The 22,401-nt window shown below is 42.3% G+C and overlaps 1 protein-coding gene across 2 annotated transcripts in view; it reads right to left on the reverse strand.

The window, feature by feature from the left end:
• Positions 1-6,222: 6,222 nt before the first annotated feature.
• Positions 6,223-22,401, reverse strand: part of GATA5 (GATA binding protein 5) — a 41,209-nt gene continuing 25,030 nt past the window's right edge. For both annotated transcript variants that reach the window (XM_044297522.1, XM_044297523.1), the window contains exons 4-7: positions 8,838-8,963; positions 8,637-8,718; positions 7,256-7,380; positions 6,223-7,051 (exon numbers count right to left, since the gene is read on the reverse strand). In XM_044297522.1, coding sequence (XP_044153457.1) covers positions 6,902-7,051; positions 7,256-7,380; positions 8,637-8,718; positions 8,838-8,963 — 483 coding nt within the window. In that variant the 3' untranslated portion in view covers positions 6,223-6,901. The remainder of the gene's footprint in view (positions 7,052-7,255; positions 7,381-8,636; positions 8,719-8,837; positions 8,964-22,401) is intronic.

Raw genomic sequence — 22,401 nt, forward strand, 5'->3', positions numbered from 1 at the left:
TCATCCATCAGGAGCAAATTCTATCCTATTTGATATAAAGAATAGTATAGCATGCACTATAAGTCAAAGAGAGCATGTAAAGTCCAATACCATGGATAAGAGTGGAGCTGTTTCTGGAAAAGGGGCAAACATGTTTTTTTGATCTCATACAACTCCCTTTAATCTCCGAAATGAAAGCAGTGAAACTTACTAATTTACGTTCTATCGAAACGTGGTCCCTGAACTGTAGCTTTGTAGATTTGTGTACATGTATGTACAGTGGATGGGGACTGTGTATATTGACCTGATCATTAAAGCCTCCTACCCAATCTCCAGCGGTGGTGGGCTCAGCTGCACTATGCGTGAATTCTGAACCATACAGTTGCAGTGGTCCAACTACGGCCTTTCTGAGCACCAGGCATACAAAGCCATATGGTAATGGGCTGAAAGCCAATGACTAGCTAGGTTAGCTCTATAGTTGTCAAATCAAAAGTGGGGTATACAGGGGGCCCACTATGTTGAACAAGTGCCCACATCTAAACCACCTTTTTGCACTCAGAAACAAGGTGCAAAGTTCACGTTTCTTTTCAGGGGCCATTGTTGATGACCGGGGAACTATATTTAACCTCTCCAGGTATCATGGGGTTAATTCTTCTCCTCCACTTCACCTGGTGACCTTCCCCTGTACCTGTCAGATAAAGTGTAAAGTTCAGCTCTCTACAAACAGTGAGCAGAGGGCTAACAAAGCTAGCAGTGGTTGCATGTGTAAGCAGTCCTTTCATGTCCTCACTAATAAGGGTACAGCCGCCCGGCCCACCGCGCTGCAGACCGTCTTCCAAAGGAATCGCTTATTAAGGAGTGAAGCAATTTTCTTGTAGAAGAGAAATAAAAGCTGATGTGTTGTAAAAGCTACCAGGGGAGAGGACCTTTGTGCAGCTGCAACTGACTTCATAACAAACAGCTGTACAACAGGAAAAGCAGCGCTGACACAGGCCCAGGGCGCACAGTAGCACTGACAAGGCCTAGGGGACCCGTGTAGATGATCTGGCAGATTATCGGGAATAAAGCAGTCACTGTCAAATCACCAGTGGAGATGAGAGCTGCACTTACATGCCGCTTTCACCACCGCTGTATGGGGACAAGTGATTGTTGTGTTAACAGAACGATCTTCTGCAATAATGATTTTCAGTGGCGGCTGAACGGTGCGACTACCGACACCTTCCACACAGGCAGATAATCGGGAACAGGGATGTAGCTATAGGGAAGCGGCTACTTTGTGCCCGAACTTAGAAGAAGCCCACCCTGGAGGAGGACGAAAAGATTTTATTGTCAGGGCCCCCTCTACACTATTATGAAAGGACATTATATACAGAGACACAGTAGGAAAGGCACAGATCGGCTGCCGAGCCTCGTCTGAGAGCGCGATTTTGACTAGCCACAGACTGGGGGTTGCACGAGAAGAGGGGCTGTGTATATAGTTCTGCACATGGGTCTAACTTCAAGGGCCTCCTTTGCAGCACTTACCGTGTGGTTAAGTAAAACCTCTCATTCTCTGCTTGTCTCTTGTGGTCACCTATGCGCACGCTTTTTCTCCGATGCGCTACTGTGCCCTGCGCTAAATCGTGCAGGGCACGGGCTCTTTTGTTTTCAATAACACGCAGTGTGTTTGGTGACGTCACCGGCTCTGAGGGGCAGGCTTTATCTCTGCCCTAGCCGTTTTACTGGCTAGGGCAGAGCTAAATCCCGCCCATCAGTGCCGGTGACGTCACTGGGGTTCCTGTCAGCCCCATGGAGAGCCCCGGTAAATTGCACAGGGCAAAATGCCTTTGCCCTGTGCAATTTAGCGCAGGGCAAAGGAGAGCATCGGAGCATGAACTGCTCCGATGCTCATGTCAGGGGGGCTGCCGGGGAGAAAATGGAGGGATGTCCGGGTTCAGCTCTGAACCCGGACAACCCCTTTAACTATATCTACGTGATAAATACCATTTGCTGAAGTGAGAGAATCCCTTTAGAGTGGCATATGTCATTTCCTGAAGACTTACATCAGCACAGTTTGAGACACTGATGTGGGGACTTTTCAATGAGCATTATGGCTAGTACAATTATATGAGTACCATGGCTGTTTGCAGTATATAAGCACTTGTAAGCATGGTACTATTACATGGACAAATGGTAATATGATATAAGTACTGCTAAGGCTAGAACTATTATAGACACTGTGATTAGTACTATTAAATGGGCGCAATATTTAAAACTATTATATGAGCACTAATTTGGAGGACGTTATTATATGGTAAATACTTACGGTAAAGATTTACGTGCCTGTTGATCTGTATGGTCATTGCTATGGATGATATTTTTATATGAGCACTGATATGAGTGACCCTATATGGACACTGTGCATGGGAATCTTAAAGGTGCACTAAATAATATACAATAAATATATAGATTAATCAAAACTCTAAGGCTCCTTTTCACACGGGCGAGAATTCCGCGTGGGTGCAATGTGTGAGGTGAACGCATTGCACCCGCACTGAATCCGGAGCTTACATGAGCGGTGATTTTTACACATCACTTGTGCGTTGCGTGAGAATTGCAGCAAGCTCTATATTGTGCGTTTTTCATGCAACGCAGGCCCCATAGAAGTGAATGGGGCTGCGTGAAAATCGCAAGCATCGGCAAGCAAGTGCAGATGTGGTGCAATTTTCACGCATGGTTGCTAGGAGATGATTGGGATGGGGACCCGATCTTTACTATTTTCCCTTATAACCTGGTTATAAGGGAAAATAATAGCATTCTTAAGGGCTCTTTCACACCTGCGTTATAGTCTTCCGGCATAGAGTTCCGTCGTCGGGGCTCTATGCCGGAAGAATACTGATCAGGATTTTCCTAATGCATTCTGAATGGACAGTCCGTCCTTCAGGATGCATCAGGATGTCTTCAGTTCCGGAACGGAACGTTTTTTGGCCGCAGCAAATAGCGCAGCATGCTGCGCTTTTTGCTCCGGCCAAAAATCCGGAACACCTGCCGCAAGGCCGGATCCGGAATGAATGCCCATTGAAAGGCATTGATCCGGATCCGGCCTTAAGCTAAACATCGTTTCGGCGCATTGCCGGATGCGACGTTTAGCTTTTTCTCAATGGTTACCATGGCTGCCGGGACGCTAAAGTCCTGGCAGCCATGGTAAAGTGTAGTGGGGAGCGGGGGAGTAGTATACTTACCATCCGTGCGGCTCCCGGGGCGCTCCAGAGTGACGTCAGGGCGCCCCAAGCGCATGGATCACGTGATCGCATGGCACGTCATCCATGCGCATGGGGCGCTCTGACGTCACTCTGGAGCGCCCCGGGAGCCGCACGGATGGTAAGTATGCTGCTCCCCCGCTCCCCACTACTACTATGGCAACCAGGACTTTAATAGCGTCCTGGGTGCCATAGTAACACTGAAAGCATTTTGAAGACGGATCCGTCTTCAAATGCTTTCAGTACACTTGCGTTTTTCCGGATCCGGCGTGTAATTCCGGCAAGTGGTGTACACGCCGGATCCGGACAACGCAAGTGTGAAAGAGGCCTCATACAGAATGCTTAGTAAAATAGTGATACAGGGGTTAAAAAATAAAAAAACTATTAAGAAACTCACCTTAATCCACTTGAACGCTCAACCTGGCATGTCTTCTTTCTTTTTTGAGGAAAAGGACCTGTGGTGATGTCACTGCGCTCATCACATGGTCCATCACCATGGTGATGGACCATGTGATGGACTATGTGATGGGTGCAGTGACGTCATCAAAGGTCCTTTAGCCAGGTCCTGAAGAAAGTAGAAAGAAGAGGAGATCCGCTACGCGATCAAGTGGATGGGGTGAGTTAAACCTGTTTTTAACCCCTCAATGGACATTTTACTAAGCATTCTGTTTCAAGAATGCTATTATTTTCCCTTATAACCATGTTATAAGGGAAAATAATAAAATCTACACAACACCGATCCCAAACCTGAACTTCTGTGAAGAAGTCCGGGTTCGGGTCTGGGTACCAAACATGCCGATTTTTCTCATGCGCATGCAAAAAGCATTTTCCCGCAACGCACTCGCATCTTGTCCGGCCCTTACTTGCGACGCTCGTGTGAAAGAGGCCTAACACTATAACAGCCAGGGCTTGAACCATCCATCACAGACTGATTATAGACCAAAGTCCATAAAAATTCACGACTATTTATGAGGCACAGTAAAAGAGTGTTTCTTTCTTTTTTGTGTCAATTTATGTTCCACTGAGTGCCAGACAATCAATACTAATTATGCCCTAAATACATGATACTATTGTAAGGACATTAGAATGGATGATACTATTATGTGACAATCAGTATGGTTGGCACTATTCTATGGGCACTATAAATGAGAATGTTATACTATTGTACAAATATTGGAATGGGTGATACTACTATGTGATGATTGGCATGGCTGGTATTATAATATGAGTACTATATATACTGTATATATGGCTGTATCGTTACTTTGATTTACCCTCATGTGCCTAGTGGTAGATCGGGCAGAAAAAAATATGTGTTTGATATATAGATAGCAAAATCAGCATATTTTAAATAGATTTTATGGGTGTTTGACCCCGTTTAAAATGTAGCAGAGGTCTGTACCAAAATAAATCTATTTAATTTAGGTTTATAAATCTTGTCATATACAAGAAAACTAGAGAAACAATTGTCATTGTAAATATACAGCGACACTTTATTTTATAGTGACCTTATGAAAAAACGAGAGCAGGGCTGCTACTGCACCGAAGGAGAAAAGAAGGCCATTAATTTCCGTTGACTTGGAACCTTAATTCATCTTGATTTATTCTGCAGAGTGAGAGCTAACGTATAAAGTCTACGTGAAATCCACCTTTCCATGTGTATTACATCTTCTGTCTTGAGAACAGAACCAGCTATTTCTCCAGTGCAGAGGTCAAACAAAGGCTGAGAAAGGAAGGACCTTGTTTTCTTTCTTGCACAGTTAATAAAATGGATAAGAAGCTGTCGTTGTCCTTTTGAAGATTTTTTTTTAGTGAGTCGTTTAGTGAAAGTGTGGAGCCGACTTTTATCTGTGGCAGAAATTGCTGGTGATGGGAGCTATTTGCAGAGGTAAATATACAAATGTCTACAGGGGATAGGACAATATTGTAACTGCTTGCACGATATTATACAATAAAGTGTAGTATGTAAAATTTCAAAAGCAGCTCCAGCAGTCCTAAAATCACACACGCCACCCTCTAACCAAGCCATTATACCTCTCCCCGTGCATCCTCTAACTTGCTTTTTGGAATATAATTATTATAATTTTCCTACCAATAGAGGGAGCTTAAGAGCTAATTGCATGCTATGTTGTCAAAGGGATTTTCTGAGATATTTAAACTGATAACCTATCTCTGGGTAGGTCATCAGTATCTGGGGGGTCCGACACCCTGGACCCCAGCCGATCAGATGTTTGGGAAGTCACCAGCGCCTAGGTGAAGCTCAATCCCATTGAAGTGAATGGGGATAAGCTTCAATACCAAGCACAGCTGCTATACAATGTACAACTTTGTGCTTAGTGAGCAAAGAGAAGCTGAGAGAAGGCTGCAGGACTACTGCGAGCACCGGTGCCTTCTCAACAGCTGATTGGTGGGGGTCCCGGGTGTCGGATCCCCACCGATCAGATATTAATGACCTATCTAGATGATTGGTCATCAGAAAAAAAAAAAACTCTCAGAAAACCCCTTCAGTGAGTTCCGTTTATGAACAGCATGCGGTATGCTTCTACGCTACCTCAAGTGGCCCCTTCAGGTTATTCAAATTGCATAAGAAACCAATACAGCACTTCAGGGCTTACCATAGCCAGCACAGAGAAGCCCACTCGGTGCCCATGGGTATCAATTTAAACAAGTCAAGGCATCCATAGCTTCCTTAGATTGCGGATGCATCCTCTACTGTGTAGGTACTGAAAACAGAGGGCACATCTCCCTGCAGGCTAAGGTAAGCCCTGAAGAAATGTTCCTTATGCCATTAGACCTCAGTGCATGACATTTATGAATTTCTGCATAACGCGAAGAACCCCATTTACTCTGTGGCCTGTGTCATCGTGAGAGATATAGGAATGTATGTGCAAAAACTTGGGGAACTATTTAGACTGAAAAGACAAACTGAAGCTCAAGGGTAGACACACACTTTAAATTATTACCAGTTTGTTGTAAGATTGCAAAAAAAAGATTTCACAAAAAGTAAATGAACTTTGCCCAAAATGAGCAGTTTATCAAACCAGTTCTTATAATAAATCTGAGAGCGGAAAAAAAATAGAATAATTTACATGTAAAAGGTGCACAGGAAATTGTGCCAATGTTATTCATTATTCTTGTGCCACATTATCACTCTTTATTCAAAAGTGGAAGTAATTGCACTTAAGGTAATAGGAGGGAAGCAATCAATATTTGGCAATTTGTCAATAGTCTTTGTTTCAAAGTAAAAAGTTTAAAAGTTTTTTTTTTTTACTACTTTTTTATCTTCTTATCCAGGTTGGTCGCGCTTTGCAGTTAGTAGTCTCCAGTTCTCAAGACTGAAGTGGGAGTTTCTATTGATTGTCAAAAGTTACGAAGCAAATTCCCTTGTGGCGAGGATTCCACGTCAAATCATTGTAAGTTGTCCACAATTGTCATCTGGACCCTGTCCCACCACCTTTTGGATCTCACGCGAGAGGCTACAACCTCCTTGAGCATAGGGTTCCTCTTCTCTTGAAGGATCTTAAGAACACCAAGTTCAAGCCCATAGTTTCTGACTACAAAAAGTGCCAGTCTTGTTCTTTGCCCCATCAGCAATGTGAAGAGAAGCCTCCTCTCTGCACATATCCGCTCACTACAGCATGTAGAGACATCAGTCTCTGTGTTTTCCAGGAAAGTTCAGAATTTTAGGCAAGAGCCAGTGCACACCACGGATCCTGACGGAGAGGAACGTTGAGTCCTGACTGTTGGTTCAGTGTTGTACTAAAGTGATATTCATCTGAAATATATTTTAACTCGTGAGGCCCAGCTACGATTTCATCTGTTTGGCTTTGACCCTATAAATGAAATAAAACAGTACATTAGACTGATGATTTCCAGACTCGATGACCTCTAGCCCAACCAGTAGTTTGCCTTGCAAAGGCGTGTATGATGCCAATGAGTTCCATCCTCCAAACACTGTGTTATCTTCACCATAGAGCACCGGTTCAGTGGTTCGCAATATGTGTTATTTTATTACTGTGTTTTCTATCATTTCTCACCTGAGAGCCGGGTCCGATCGACTGTCCAGGGTACTGTGCTGATAGTGTTGTTGGCTCTGTTTTTAATACCGGAGTGGTGTCTGTTGTAACTGATGATGGAGAATTGTTGGCTGAAGTGTTTGGCCCTGAAAGAGAAGCCACCATGATATAACTATTGATGGGAAGGCAACAGCAAATGACTTTTTGTGATATATGTTAACACAGAATTTTTCTTTATTTAAAGGAGCACTAAAACTACAATGCAATAAATGCTTAACAAGTTAAACAAAGTGTAATTTTCAAGAAACTTTATACATAACAGCCCCCTACATACTCCTGCAGGAATCTCCCGAACCATTAAATCTTTGGTACCAAGAAATGCCCACCTCTACACATGACATGCCTAGATTTACAGAGAAAATTCCTGTATCTATAGAGGACATGCTTAGATTTACAGAGGAAATGCCTATATCTATACAGGACATCGTCATATCTATAGAGAACATTCTTATATCTATAGTGGACATGCTTATATCTACAAATGAAATGCCTATACCTATACAGGACATGGACATGCCTATACCTATACAGGACATGCCTATACCTATACAAGAAATGTCTATAGCTATACAGGAAATGCCTATATCTATACAGTAACTGCCTATATACAGGACATTCTTATATCTATAGAGGACATGACTATATCTGTACAGCACATTATTATATCTACACAGAGCATGCTTAAATCTACAGAGCACATGCCTACATCTATACATGACATGCTTATATCTATACAGGAAATGCCTATATCTATACAGGAACTGTTTATATCTATACAGGAAATGCCTATATCTATAGAGGACATGTATATGTGTGTGTGTATATATATATATATATATATATATATATGACATGCTTAGATCTACAGAGTACATGTCTGCATCTATCCAGGACATGCTTATGTCCATAGAGGATATGCACATGTCTAAAGCCTATATAAACGGAGGACATACCTATATCTTTAGAGAATGTGCCTATATCTACAGATGACATGCTTATATTGTTGGGGAGCATGTCTATATCTATTTAGACTATGATTACATCTTTGGCAGAGGTGCTTATATCTATCAAGGACAAGCTCATATCATTAGAGGACATGCCTGTAACTATTGCTGACATGCTTGCATTGTTACAAGACATGCCTGTATCCACCTCGGACATGATTATATCTTTAGAGGATATGCCGTCAATAACATGATTATATCTTTAGAGGGCGCACCCATACCGATTGAGGACCAGCTTATATCGTCACAGGACATGCCTACATCGACTGATGACATTCTCAATTACCAGATCTATGGAATTATTCTGTACCTAAAAGTTTTTTAGGCTTTTTTATTACCTGTTGTTTTCCCTTTACCATTTTTGGGTTTCCTCTTTCGAGTTTGAATACTTTCTTTCTTCATGGCTAAAGGACGAGGAACCTAGACAAGGATACATTATATCAATTGCTATGTATGCTTTGAGTCTTATTTTAGTTGCAAGAGTTTTAATTATTAAGTAACATATATAAAAATGTAAGTAGTGTTGGCTCTGTACTTACCCCATGCAGCTTCATGTATAGGCCGCAGGCATTACACACAGGTTCTCCCTCTGAGTTCCGCCTCCATAAGGTTGTAGTGGTTGTGTGGCAATTTGTACAGCAAAGCCCAGCACGCCTGGAGGAAGACTGCAATGAAAAAGAAAGGCGTGGATTACAAAAAAGCTACTTGGGTACACTGATGCTTTTAATTAATTTAATCCTGCGCTCACTGTTGCCCCCTGCTGTACGATACATTTTATATAAGTTGCCAAATGGAGTGGGATAAATCAAGTCTTCACTATAAAATAGTTGTCCTCCTCTATGGACAAAAGTCTAGAACAGTAAAGTTAGCCCCTCGTTCCATTTCTACTCATATAAAGTTAGACTATACTGGCTATAAATGCTCTTTGACACCAGAATTTCGGCACATTGGCTTTCTCTGGTTATGACGGTCAATAAGACTAAGTACATTATTTTGGCTTTATCGGGGGAACACAAAGAAGTAAGTAATTAGAACGTAACTGACTTGTACTTTAGAAGATTCCATTTCATTATGAGAAACTGGAAAAAATGATGGTGGGAAAAAAAAAGAAAATGAAAAATCCCCGTAGCAGTCCTGTAACACTCTAGCACCTAATTTTTCTATGTGATTTTGCTATGGCAACACTCAGAAATATTGTAACCTTAAACAATGGTGTGATGCTAGTAAATTAACTGAGATCTTTGTTCTTTTGGCCTAATGCAAGGGAAATAGAGCAGCACAAAAGAGATTTTTATAGAAATGAGAAGTGTTATATTTAGCTTGGGAATTGAGAATTATGGTGGATTTACATGTTCCCGATAATTGGCCTCTGGAAAGATGTCACCAGATCACCCTATGAACAAACAAACGCTCGTTCACTGGGTGAAATGATCATTAAACAATCTTTTCTGGGCAGTAGATTGTGTGATCTGAAACACTGAATCTGTATGGGTAGTAGGCAGCCATCGCTGATCCCCCTACAGTGGAGGTGATTGCTGCATGTAAATGCAGTTCCTTCCCGATAATTGCCTGCTCAATCGGTGTGTGTAAATGTGCCTTAACAAGAGCTTATCAGAGATTATAATAAGATCAAAAGGATTTGCATTTAAGTTAGCCGATCCAGTCTAAATTGCTCGTCTGGTTGGATGGTTTAAAGGGGTTGTGCCAAGTTTATGTTAGTCGATTGTTGGGGTTCGACAGCTGGGACCCCCAGCAATCCCAAAAATGGAGGTCCCGTTCCCCCGTCCTGACGGAGCGACTGGTTGTGCATGAGCAGTGCAACTCCATAGAGAATAAATGGAGCAACAGTGTGCATGCACGATCTGCCGCTCCACCAGAATGGGAGAACGGGATCCCCAGCAATCAGCTAGCTATCTGCAATCCTGTAGATAAGGGATGACTTCAAAATTTGACACAACCCCCTTAACAGTTACTGACAGAATTTTTGTTATATCCCTGGGGGTTTAGGCAGGCTTAGTAGTCAATATTTTTGGTGGTCTCTGAAAATGAAGGGAAAAGTATTGATATCTCGTTGTCTAGAGTGGTTATCGGCTAACATCTGACATACCTGGAGGTCTGGGTTATTTAATATGATACAATATTTGTATAGGTTTTTTATTATTTGGCTTAGGATAATGAAGGGGTTAATGGTGGTGGTGGTCTTATTATAATAAGGTTTGCAGCATTGGAGGCGTATTATGAGGTGCTATGATGTTCTGCAGCAGCTGATGTGTAACCGCAGTAAATATTATTATGATGTTCTACAGCCGCAGGGGCACAAACCACAGATGCTGAAGAACCTCTATTTTACATAAAGAGGAGCATTGTATGTTAGTGACTGGCCTGAAGAAGGAACTTCCTAAAAAAGGTGATCTGTGATTAATTAGGAAGAGATTAGCCACTCATATGTAGCGCCGCCTGTCATTGCATATTTGTCAATTTCTGACATCATCATTTGATGTGTATACAGTATTATTTACACGTAACAGCAAGAAGGAAAAGTCGTGGAATTAAGGAAATCACAGGATCGATAGACATGTTAATGATATGCAAAAGATTAAAAAAGGAAACAAAATGTTCAAAACATCTTGATTTATTCAGTATCGAGTATGAGCTCCACACTTAGAAATATATGCACTTACACACCTTGAGATGTGGAGATTATTAATGGTTCATTGAGGAGTGTTCTGCCAGGCTGAATGCACTTGGCATGCAAATCATCAAGATCTGCTGCTGGCACCTCCTCTTGCAATCGCTGACCAATAATGTCCCAGATGTACTCGGTTGGAGACAAGTCCAGAGACGCTGCAGGCCATGGTAGGGTGTTTAAGCCACGCAGGCTACTCACAGTAACACAAGAAATATGCAGCCTGGCCTTGTCCTGTTGGAAAACAGCTCCTTGGACACTTTGCAGAAATGGCCATAATACTGGTGCTCAGATTAAATGAAAGTAATGCTGAGCTGTTAGTATGTCTGAAAAGAAGATTAGTTAGGGCCCAGCTCCTGTACATTATGCCACCCCATGCCATATTCCTGAGAGTAAGGCTGGTGTGATATTCTCTTGTGAAGGCCTCTTCATGTTGTTAGCCACGGGTCTCTAGGCCAATAATTGGCTTTCACTACATGGGAGACAAAAATGAAAATGCTGAAGAGGATAGACCTCCATTCCAGCCTTCATTAGCATCTTGCTGTGCACCATGATAGCCTTTGAGAGCTTTGGGGTGATGTCAATGTAACACCTGTAGCTGGACATCTGGCTCGTAGCCCAATCTCCTCCAAACATCATCTGATGGTTTGTGTAGACACATGGTTGTGTTTGCCACCCTATGCATGTGGTACTTGTAGGTGATCCCTCTTTTGTAAGGGGTTCCTTCATGGTAAAAAAAAAAAGGTATGAGCGTTACTGCTATCACAAGTAATCTTGTTATCCGTCTCTGTGATTTGGGTATCAATGTGTGTAATAAAACCATGGTGGGACGCATGCACAGCTCTGTGGTTAGATATTGGATAATGTAATAGCAAAATGATCATGGTGTTTGTTTCTTTCTTTATCTTGAAAGGTCTGAAATACTTCCCTGCCCTACAAAAGGGTTAAGCCATCATTTGCTGGCAGCTCCAGAGATGGAGACAGGCAGAGAAAGGCAGAGTCTCCATTAGCTGCTTCCAAAAATATTGTCTCTGAAAATGTTCCTCCCTAAATCCTAAATCTTGAGCGCTAGTGATGGACGATTGCAAGGCCCAGGGGCTTGTCAAGGACAGGAGAAGAACGATATTTTACTCCTAATTTCCTCTTAGTTTACTTTAAACGAAAGGGGCCGGTCACATTTCCCTGGCAACGTTTTGACCTTGTCTGGAAGAACCTCAGTCTCCAACTTTGAACTGTGAGCTCTATTTATACAGAAGTGAACGGCGCAAAGCTTGATGGAAGAGGCTTTTTCAATTTACTGTTTATTCGATACTTATATATCTATGTACGGAAAAATGAAATTTCAAGCTAAAATAAATCATGATATGATCAGTGGTAAAACATTACATATTTGTGTATGTTCATACTGGCATCGGGTTCTATAACGGATATGACAGAATAGGATCTTTTTTTTTTTTTACTCATTGGCTTATAAGTACTCATCAGGCATTCGTTATATTTACTGGATATGGTTCTGTTCACAGCAGCCATCATTGCTTTACTTTATGTGACAGATTTTACAAGGTACTGGTTCCCCTTTTCAGAGACTCAGCTAGTATATGGAGTTTTCTCCTCCAAAAGGAAACTGTCAGTAAGGGATGTATTTAAGCTGTATTATACCAGGAGATAGTCAGCCAGATCATCACTAATAAGCGTCCGTAGGGAATGATCATTGCTAACAATCGAAGGAAGCAATGATTTCCCTGTGTAAAAGTACCGCTGACTACCTGATGAACGAGCAAACTCTTACAAACTCTCTCAAAGTTCGGACAATTGCAATTTTTAAGCAAGCTAAAAAATCATTGTTTGCTGGCAGCAGATGATGCTTTCTAATCGTGGTCTTCTGCTGGCTAATAACGATTGTGTATGGGGACTGGTGATGGCATTAGTGATCGCTCCTCCCCATACAGTGGAAGAGATTGCTGCATGTAATAGCAGCGGTCTCCACCACTGACGAGCAGGCGATTATTGGGGAGGAACGCTTCCTTCTAGACATTCGCAATGCTGATCTCCAGGTCTAATACAGGTCTAAGAGATTCTGCAAATTTTGACAGCAAGAACAGTATCATATGTAGCACTATTCTTCCCATAAAAATACAGAGGCTACAGAACCCCGGCATAGCCAGTACACAGTAGGCAAAGCCTTATGCTTCTGGCTCTCTCCGCTGTTTTGTTCCCAACATCAGCAGCTGCTGAAAACAGCTGATCGGTGAGCTTGCCAGATGTCAAACCGCCACTGATCTGATATTACCTATCCTGAGGATAGGTCATTATTATCTACAGGCTTGAAAACCACTTTAAAATTAGAATCACCAAAAATTATTAAAGAGGACCTTTCATGGGTCCAGACATTATAAAATAAGTAGCATGTTATGTAAGGCATAAAGCAGGGATGTAATAGCGGTTTCTATTTTTCCTGGGCGCTGCTCCGTTCGCCCGCAGTGCCCCTGTTAAATTCTCCCGCCTGGTATGCTAATTAATAGCATCGGAACAGGGAGGAGGAGACCAGTCGGGAGAATTTAGCAGAGGCGCCCAGGAAAAATAGTAAGCGCTCTTACATAGCGTGCTACTTATTTTATAATGTCTGGACCCATGAAAGGTCCTCTTTAAGTTAAATTATTCCCAGTGTGATAGTAAAAAAAAATCACGTACTAGAAGGGCTAAATAGTGTCTAGTCCTGAAGGACCAGAATCATATAAGGTATCCTTTTTTCTTAACCACATTGACTTATAATTGGTCAGGATTTCTATTCTTTTCCTACTGGATACTGAAGCCTTCTACACAATTATTACCTTTAGTATCAGGGCTAATGACGTGTGAACAGAGCTTAAATTACCTGAAAATCAGGCTGCTGTCTTAAACAGCATGAGCCCAGATAGGTCATTTTTGGAAGTAGATAAGCAGCTCCTGTCCAAAGCTCAGTCACCACATTGTTCCTTCCTGACCATTGCCTGCTTGTCAGTGAAAGAGAAAGCTGTATTTACATGCAGCAATCTCCTCCACAGTATGGGGAGTAGTGATCGCTAATGCCATTGCTCATCCCCATACTAAATCATTCTTTGCCGGCAGTATAGTGCTGTTTATACTGCATGATCTGCTGCCCCAAACGCCAATTTAGGTGACCACATGAACAATCCTATTACCCAATGGACAAGCAATTTGCTTGTTCGTCGGGTAATTGGCAGCACCTTTACACAGGTAGATCATCCCTAACAAGCGTTCCTACAAACGCTTGTGAACGACCATCTGCGCGATGCTTGGCCAGTGTAAAGGGGCCTTTATTTTTATTTAACCAGTTGCAGTTTCTCAATAATGGACTAGCAGTAGGTATAGCAAATATTGTCCCAATGCAACATGGAGGATGTACACTATTTTCCCTATTAAAAATGTCTCCCACAGAATCAGGCAGTGTGATCCCATTACCATGGCCATAAACATACATTTCTATTCTATAAATGAATGGTGTACTGAAGACATAGCTGAACGTACTCTAACCCTCTGTGAATGACCTTCCGATCTAATTCCCTTCCCTTCACAAAGTAGCTGGAAGGTCACTGGTCTCCATGCATGGTATGGACCATCATCACTCAGCCAAGGTTTACTGCAATGTGAAGATCTGACCTTTAGTTTATTTTACTGTACTTGGGGAATAGTTTTACATTAATAAACTTCAATGCCAAAAATATTTCGAAAGTAAAAAATAATTTCCTACGAAGAGATCTCAATTGTCATAGTTATAAAAGAAGAGCAACCAGGGCCAAAAACCAAACAGCTTTATTACTCACAGGATTCTTACAAGGCTACGGACAGACCTATGGGACGCAGTGCAGCGGCCCCCGGTTACATTGTTCAATGTCTGGAGCTGGATTTTGGCCCTTATTAACCCAATGTCTGGATAGTTAATCATATGGAGGATGTACTAAGCTGCTTAGACAGAGATACAGTTGCAGAAGTCCAGAATAGGGTACTTGCAAACAGTTTTTTGTTGTGGAATGTAATTTAATGTTGTATAATATGTTAATGCCTTATAATGTACCAGCATATCTCTGTATGGATCAGTCGGGGTTAATAATCCTGACTCTGCCCTTGTAGGAAGTTTGATGTTGGATTTAGATCCGGCCATAGCTGCTTAGTAGTTTGTTAGCTGAGGAAGTGACATACCAATGTTTTAGTTGGGAAAATTGGGGCATATAAGGAGGGGTTTGTGTTAGACCTGCCTTTTTGGCCCTGGACAGTGTGAATTTTCCGAGACTGTCTCTGAAAATCGGGGACAGTCCTGCCAAATTCGGGACAATTGATAACTTTGAAGTGAGAAGTTCCCTTATCAGAGAATTAGGCCTGCACTTAGAGAACCACTATTTCTGAGAGACCCACAGAGAGAAGACCATATCTATTTCACAGTACTCCAGGAAAAGAGAAAGGAAAAAGAACTAGAATGTCCAGAATTTGCACGTAAGGTATTCGCTGTTTAATGCCAATAAGAGATTTTACTGCAGTGAGAGGGACATTGTTAAAACACCAATTACTCTTGGACATGGGCTTGCCCACCGTTTCTTAATCCTGTACCCTTCAGCTGGAAATGACAGCCACCATTGCAAGAGTAAAGGCTACTTTCACACTTGCGTTCGGGGCTCCGCTTGTGAGTTCCGTTTGAAGGCTCTCACAAGCGTCCCCGAACGGATCCGTCCAGCCCTAATGCATTCTGAGTGGATGCGGATCCGCTCAGAATGCCTCAGTCTGGCACCGTTTGTCCTCCGCTCCGCTCAGCAGGCGGACACCCAATGTCAATGAAGTTGACACAGTATGGCTCAATTTTCAAACTGATCCTGCCCCCATTGACTTTTAATGTAAAGTCAAAACGGATCCGTTTGCACTATCATGAACAAAAAAAACAAAAAATAAAAAATTTTTTTTTTTTTTTTTTCATGGTAATGCAAACGGATCCGTTCTGAACGGATCTAAGCGTTTGCATTATAGGTACGGATCCGTCTGTGCAGATACCAGACGGATCCACACCTAAACGCAGGTGTGAAAGTAGCCTAACATTGCCAGCCTTAGATTCTGCAAAGAGAGACTTGGGAGAGACAGAAGGAAGAAGTACTACTATCTCCATCATGGCCTACATTCATACATTGCTATTGTAGAAGATCTGCATTGTGACTTGCCTTGAATCTGTGTTTTGATATGGTTAGATGTACTAAAACTCCAATTCTGCACCTTAGTGAAGAGAGACTTGTTTATTTTCTACAACTGGCCTGGTTACTGACTCCAGGACCATTTGCCAGCCACAGCACCTATATCTCCTGCCTTGCACCCGCACCAAACCCACAACACCAAAGGAAACCTAACTACCATAAGGCAGGAGCCTCAACATCAGGGTGTACCCCAAGGGAAGAAAAAATGTGCACCCCTATCTCTGCCCGGCATTAGGGAGCATCAGTGTGAGGACTGCCACTGTGAATAATTATTGCAGCCAGAGAAACTACCGCTCCCATCCTACACTTTTCTGGGAATTGCGGTGCAGTATTACAATACTGCACCACATATTTATAGTGCTGTAAATGTAAAGCATCATAAATGAATATTGTGGGCTCAGCTACAGGTGCCACATACAGCTCACACCCCACTGCAATGTGCAGAATGGCACCAAGATGCCGTTTAGCCCATTAGATACCACAGTCAGTAGTGCCCATGGCATCTAAACTGCTGGAAAGAGGGAGATGGCTTGCTCCCTCTGGCAGCCAAATGCCTAATGAAGGCCCCAGGTCTGCCATTTTTGTTCTCTTATTAGACCCTGACACAGAAGTACTATAATGTAGTACAGAATTGATCAAGCAATCACACGGCCAAGTCCTATAAAAGGACTAACAAAGAAAAAGTTCTGCAAAAATATCTCAAGTATAAAATGATTTTTGCGTTATAATCTTCAGCTACAAACATATCACTGTATCCAAAACAACATAAAAATAAAATGATCAAAAAACGGGAAATACTATGCCACAAAAATTCTTGTTAATCTAACCTCCCAAAATAAAAAATAAAAACATTAAAAACTCATATACACCTCAAAAAGGAACAAATGAAAACGACAAGGTGTCCAAAACACAAAAAACCCATACAGATCTGTTAATAGAAAAATAAAAATGTTATGGCTTTTAAAATGTGGAGTTCACATGGAACACTGGGTCCCATAGCAAACAATCAGAGCTCACTTTCAGTTCTTAGGTGATCTGGCGATACTGTTTAGTTCCTCTTCAATGTGAATTAGAAAATGCTGGAGGGGAATTTTAAGTCAGAACTGATCCCATATTTTCCATGAAATAGTTTGCATACATAAGGCACATCAGTTGTGATGCCAGATGCCAAACAGAACCGAACAGAAATGCTGCATGCTCAGTTTTTCCGTCTGGCGCTATTGGTGGATAGACGCCACATCTGTGCAATTCACATACAGTCAGGTCCATAAATATTGGGACAATGACACAATTCTAACATTTTTGGTTCTATACACCACCACAATGGATTTGAAATGAAACAAACAAGATGTGCTTTAACTGCAGACTGTCAGCTTTAATTTGAGGGTATTTACATCCAAATCAGGTGAACGGTGTAGGAATTTTTGCATATGTGCCTCCCACTTGCTAAGGGGCCAAAAGTAATGGGACAATTAGCTTCTCAGCTGTTCCATGGCCAGGTGTGTGTTATTCCCTCATTAACCCAATTACAATTAGCAGATAAAAGGTCCAGAGTTCATTTGAAGTGTGATATTAGCATTTGGAATCTGTTGCTGTCAACTCTCAAGGTGAGATCCAAAGAGCTGTCCCTATCAGTGAAGCAAGCCATCATTGGGCATGGCCAAAACAACTGTTTAGAACATTCTTAAAAAGAAGGAACGCACCGGAGAGCTCAGCAACACCAAAAGACCCGGAAGACCACGGAAAACAACTGTGGTGGATGACCGAAGAATTCTTTCCCTGTTGAAGAAAACACCCTTCACAACAGTTGGCCAGATCAATAGCACTCTCCAGAAGGTAGGTTCATGTGTGTCAAAGTCAACAATCAAGAGAAGATTTCATCAGAGTGAATACAGAGGGTTCACCACAAGATGTAACCATTGGTGAGCCTCAAAAACAGAAAGGACAGATTAGAGTTTGCCAAACGACATGTAAAAAAGCCTTCACAGTTCTGGAACAACATCCTATGGACAGATGAGACCAAGATCAACTTGTACCAGAGTGATGGGAAGAGAAGAGTATGGAGAAGGAAAGGAACTGCTCCTGATCCTAAGCATACCACCTAATCAGTGAAGCATGGTGGTGGTAGTGTCATGGCGTGGGCATGTATGGCTGCCAGTGGAACTGGTTCTCTTGTATTTATTGATGATGTGACTGTTGACAAAAGCAGCAGGATGAATTCTGAAGTGTTTCGGGCAATATTATCTGCTCATATTCAGCCAAATGATTCACAACTCATTGGACGGTGCTTCACAGTGCAGATGGACAATGACCCGAACCATACTGCAAAAGCAACCAAAGAGTTTTTTAAGGGAAAGAAGTGGAATGTTATGCAATGGCCAAGTCAATCACCTGACCTGAATCCGATTGAGCATGCATTTCACATGTTGAAGACAAAACTGAAGAGAAAATGCCCCAAGAACAAGCAGGAACTGAAGACAGTTGCAGTAGAGGCCTGGCAGAGCATCACCAGGGAGGAAACCCAGTGTCTGGTGATGTCTATGCGTTCCAGACTTCAGGCTGTAATTGATTGCAAAGGATTTGCAACCAAGTATTAAAAAGTGAAAGTTTGATTTATGATTATTTTTCTGTCCCATTACTTTTGGTCCCTTAACAAGTGGGAGGCACATATGCAAACTGTTGTAATTCCTACACCGTTCACCTGATTTGGATGTAAATACCCTCAAATTAAAGCTGACAGTCTGCAGTTAAAGCACATCTTGTTCGTTTCATTTCAAATCCATTGTGGTGGTGTATAGAACCAAAAATTTTAGAATTGTGTCAATGTCCCAATATTTATTGACCTGACTGTATATCAGTGGTGTCTGCCTGGCTCCCGGCCTAAAATAGCTGGCCAGACACAACTAATATATGTGAAAAGGGCTTTAACCCGCTCAAGAGAAAGTTGCGCTAAGATTGGCTTCTTGAGGCCACAAGGCTTATTTTTCTGTGAGCCAGTATTAATAACTGAGGCTTTTTATTAAGGAGTCCTTCATCTGGGCACAGTGTTTTGTGCCGAGTGTTTTGAACATTTTTACATAAACTATTTTATATGGAAACCAATAGAGGCCCAGTATGAGCCTACAGATCTCTAAAGGGAACATATTATGGATATATGTCATTGCAAGCAATGATTTATTATTGTGCAATTATTATGAAACTCTATCACACCTCAAAGGTGTAATAGCACAGGAGGGGGGGGGGGGAAGGGGGGGGCACATAGCTAATATCTAGATGGGCCCCAACTGGTTCATACCAAGGATCCAATGCTTGTTTGCCCCATCCTATCCTAACCCATCCCTTCTAGGAGGAATGGGCGGTATGACTCTCTGGTTCCCTCCCCTGATTTTCTGTCTCTGCAATGCTCATGGAGAAGTTGAACCCATTACCCATTGGGAAGTAGAAGGTGGAAACCCTAGGTTGTTGGCACCCGTTCTTCATGGGATTTATATAAGCTGCCTGGTCTGCCTCTATGAGAAGTATGATCTTGCCCTGGCCACCTAAAGTACGTTCACACACTGGACTTGCGGTAGGGACTCCGCACAGCAAATTACAGTATAGCACTTGTGGCCCCTGTCTACAAGTGCTCATTGTGATACACGGTTGAGATCTCCAGGTACAAAGTTCTGTTCTATTCATGTCACAGCAATTCATAATGTAAAATGCAAATAGCCTTGATTGAGTCAGGCCTGGCTGGCTGCTGAAAGTGCATCCTGTAGGTAAATAGCCCATACTGTATAAATCACCTGTGCTGGTTAATGGCTTCCATATCACACAAGTGCTGAATCTTTTACCCTTTTATTAAAGCCTCTGTATGTTTGCCGATGGCTGTGTACACTGAGGAGACAGCACCGTTCACTATATGTAGCGCTTGTTCTATTTCCTCTTCCCCTGTATTACACTGTACTTCTTTGTGTTAGGGACAGCGATGCGACTAAAATAGTGCTGCTTAACCCATGACATCCTGGAGGCATCCACCGCGTTATTTCGAATACTTATCATTCCATCTTTCCATCTAATACGTAATTCTGTATTTACAGTGTTGATGAGATCTTGTATTTTGTATATGTACTCTAGAAAACATCTATCGATGTAGCCGGCAGATACGATAATAGAGAACGTGAAAGGACAGTAGTGGGCATCTCTGTAAGATCTGGCTCATAACAAGTTCAGGTGTAAAGGGCGTGTAGACTTTTGTACTGCTCTAATGAATTTAAAATTAAAAAAAGTCAAACTGATATTAAAAAAATCTTACCATTCTATGCAGACCTATGTGTCTTCACAGTTAAACCCCTTTACTTGGGTCAACTGAGAAGGCAATTATCAGCAATTAAAAGTTCCTGATAATTGCCTGCTTGTCTGAGAAGCTGAGAGCTGCATTTACGTGCAGTAATCATCTCTGTATAGGGAGATTGCTCATCCCCATAGAGAATCAACGTTTCTGGGCAGCAGATTCCTGTTTATACAGCATAATCTGCTGCCCAGAAACAATGATTTTGGGTGCCGCATCATCGGTGCTTTCACCTGATTAGCTAGCAAGCTTGCTCATTCATTGGGTGATCAGCGGAGCATTCACGTGAACGTTTGCTCCCAATAACTGGCCCGTGGCCTGTTCATTCGCGATGATGAGGCCTTTAGACTACAAATGAGCCCTCTGTACTGTGACCCTGCAGTCCAGTGATGCTCTAACCCCTTCGCCTCCTCTCCTTGAGAGGTGCATGCACATATTTGCAGTGGTCAAGAGCCAACCCAGATGGCAATGCTGAATGCCAGCAACTCTAATCACAAGGGAAACCACGCTGGATAACTGAACATATGTGAACACACCCTTAGGCCTCTTGCATAAGACCATATGGCTTTTTCAGTATTTTGTGGTCCGCAAAACATGGATCCGCATAAAATACGTATGACGTCCGTGCGCATTCCGTTTTTTTGCGGACCTATTGAAATGAATGGTTCCGTATACGGAAAAAAAAACACGTTTGTGTGCAAGAGACCTTAGGGGGAATTTATCATGAGGATGAGTTTTGAAAAGAGTTTCTCTTCAGTCTGTGTTGCCTTGATTGGGACATATTTATGAAATGTCTCATGTTATTGGATAAACTACTGCATCTTTAATTGTCTTTGGAGATGTTACTCCAGTGTTTGTATGCCATTTGACTGCTCATTTTTTTGCAACTTTTTGAGAAGTTGCAATTGATGAATCTAGCGTGCACCTATGTGTAACACAGCTAACCATGCCCACTTTACCACCCACGTGACAAAATTCTGCTGCAGATGGCATAATAAATTACCCCTAAAGGCCCCCATACACTTTAGTGTATTGGCACCAAGCACAGCGGGATTGGCCAACAGTCTAATGCGTGTTGGGAGCTCCTGACTCTACCCCGACAGATGATTGTGGGGCAGAGAAGGTAAAGACAAAGTGAATATTTTCAACCAATCTCTTTGTTCTCCCTGGTGATTAGCTACCACCAGAAGTGTCTACCGGTGGCTTTCTCTCCACATTGAAAGTACATACAAGTTCGGTCAAGTCCAACATGTATGCACATGAGGGAGGGAGTCGGGAGAGTTAGCTGTCGCCTGAATGATCATTTGGCCATCAGCTATTGAATATGTATGGTCTCCCTTAGAGTAAAAACAGGTTTGGGTGAGAGTTGGACTTTATAGAGAAGAAGATACCTTGACCACTTCCAACATCACGGCTGTGGCCCCATGCTTCTCTTTTCTTGAAATAATTTCATATAAAGCAGTGATACAAAAATAACTGAGACTAAATACAACATCCCTAGATATTTATCTGAGTGTATGCCGGAGCAGACACAGAGGTCTGTAAATCTTTACAGCGGCCATGTGCACAGGTATCACGATTACCGCCAGGAACACCCTGGAGAGAAGGTGACTAACTGTTTACAGAGACCGCAGATTTCTCCTAAGCAGGGACCCCCAATAACCCTTCAGTCTCACACATCAAGTTATATGGAGATCTCAGATCTAGCACCTCGCAGAAAATCTGACTTCTTGGTGTTAATCTAAAGCAACTGTAGTATAAAAGGTCTATGGCAGACGGTTTCCCCATCTGGTGTTTAAAAAGCTGCTAAAGATGGTGCAAACAGAAACCAAACACTGCAGGAGTTACATTAC

The sequence above is a fragment of the Bufo gargarizans genome, chromosome 6 (assembly GCF_014858855.1).
Source record: "Bufo gargarizans isolate SCDJY-AF-19 chromosome 6, ASM1485885v1, whole genome shotgun sequence".
Classification (NCBI taxonomy): domain Eukaryota; kingdom Metazoa; phylum Chordata; class Amphibia; order Anura; family Bufonidae; genus Bufo; species Bufo gargarizans.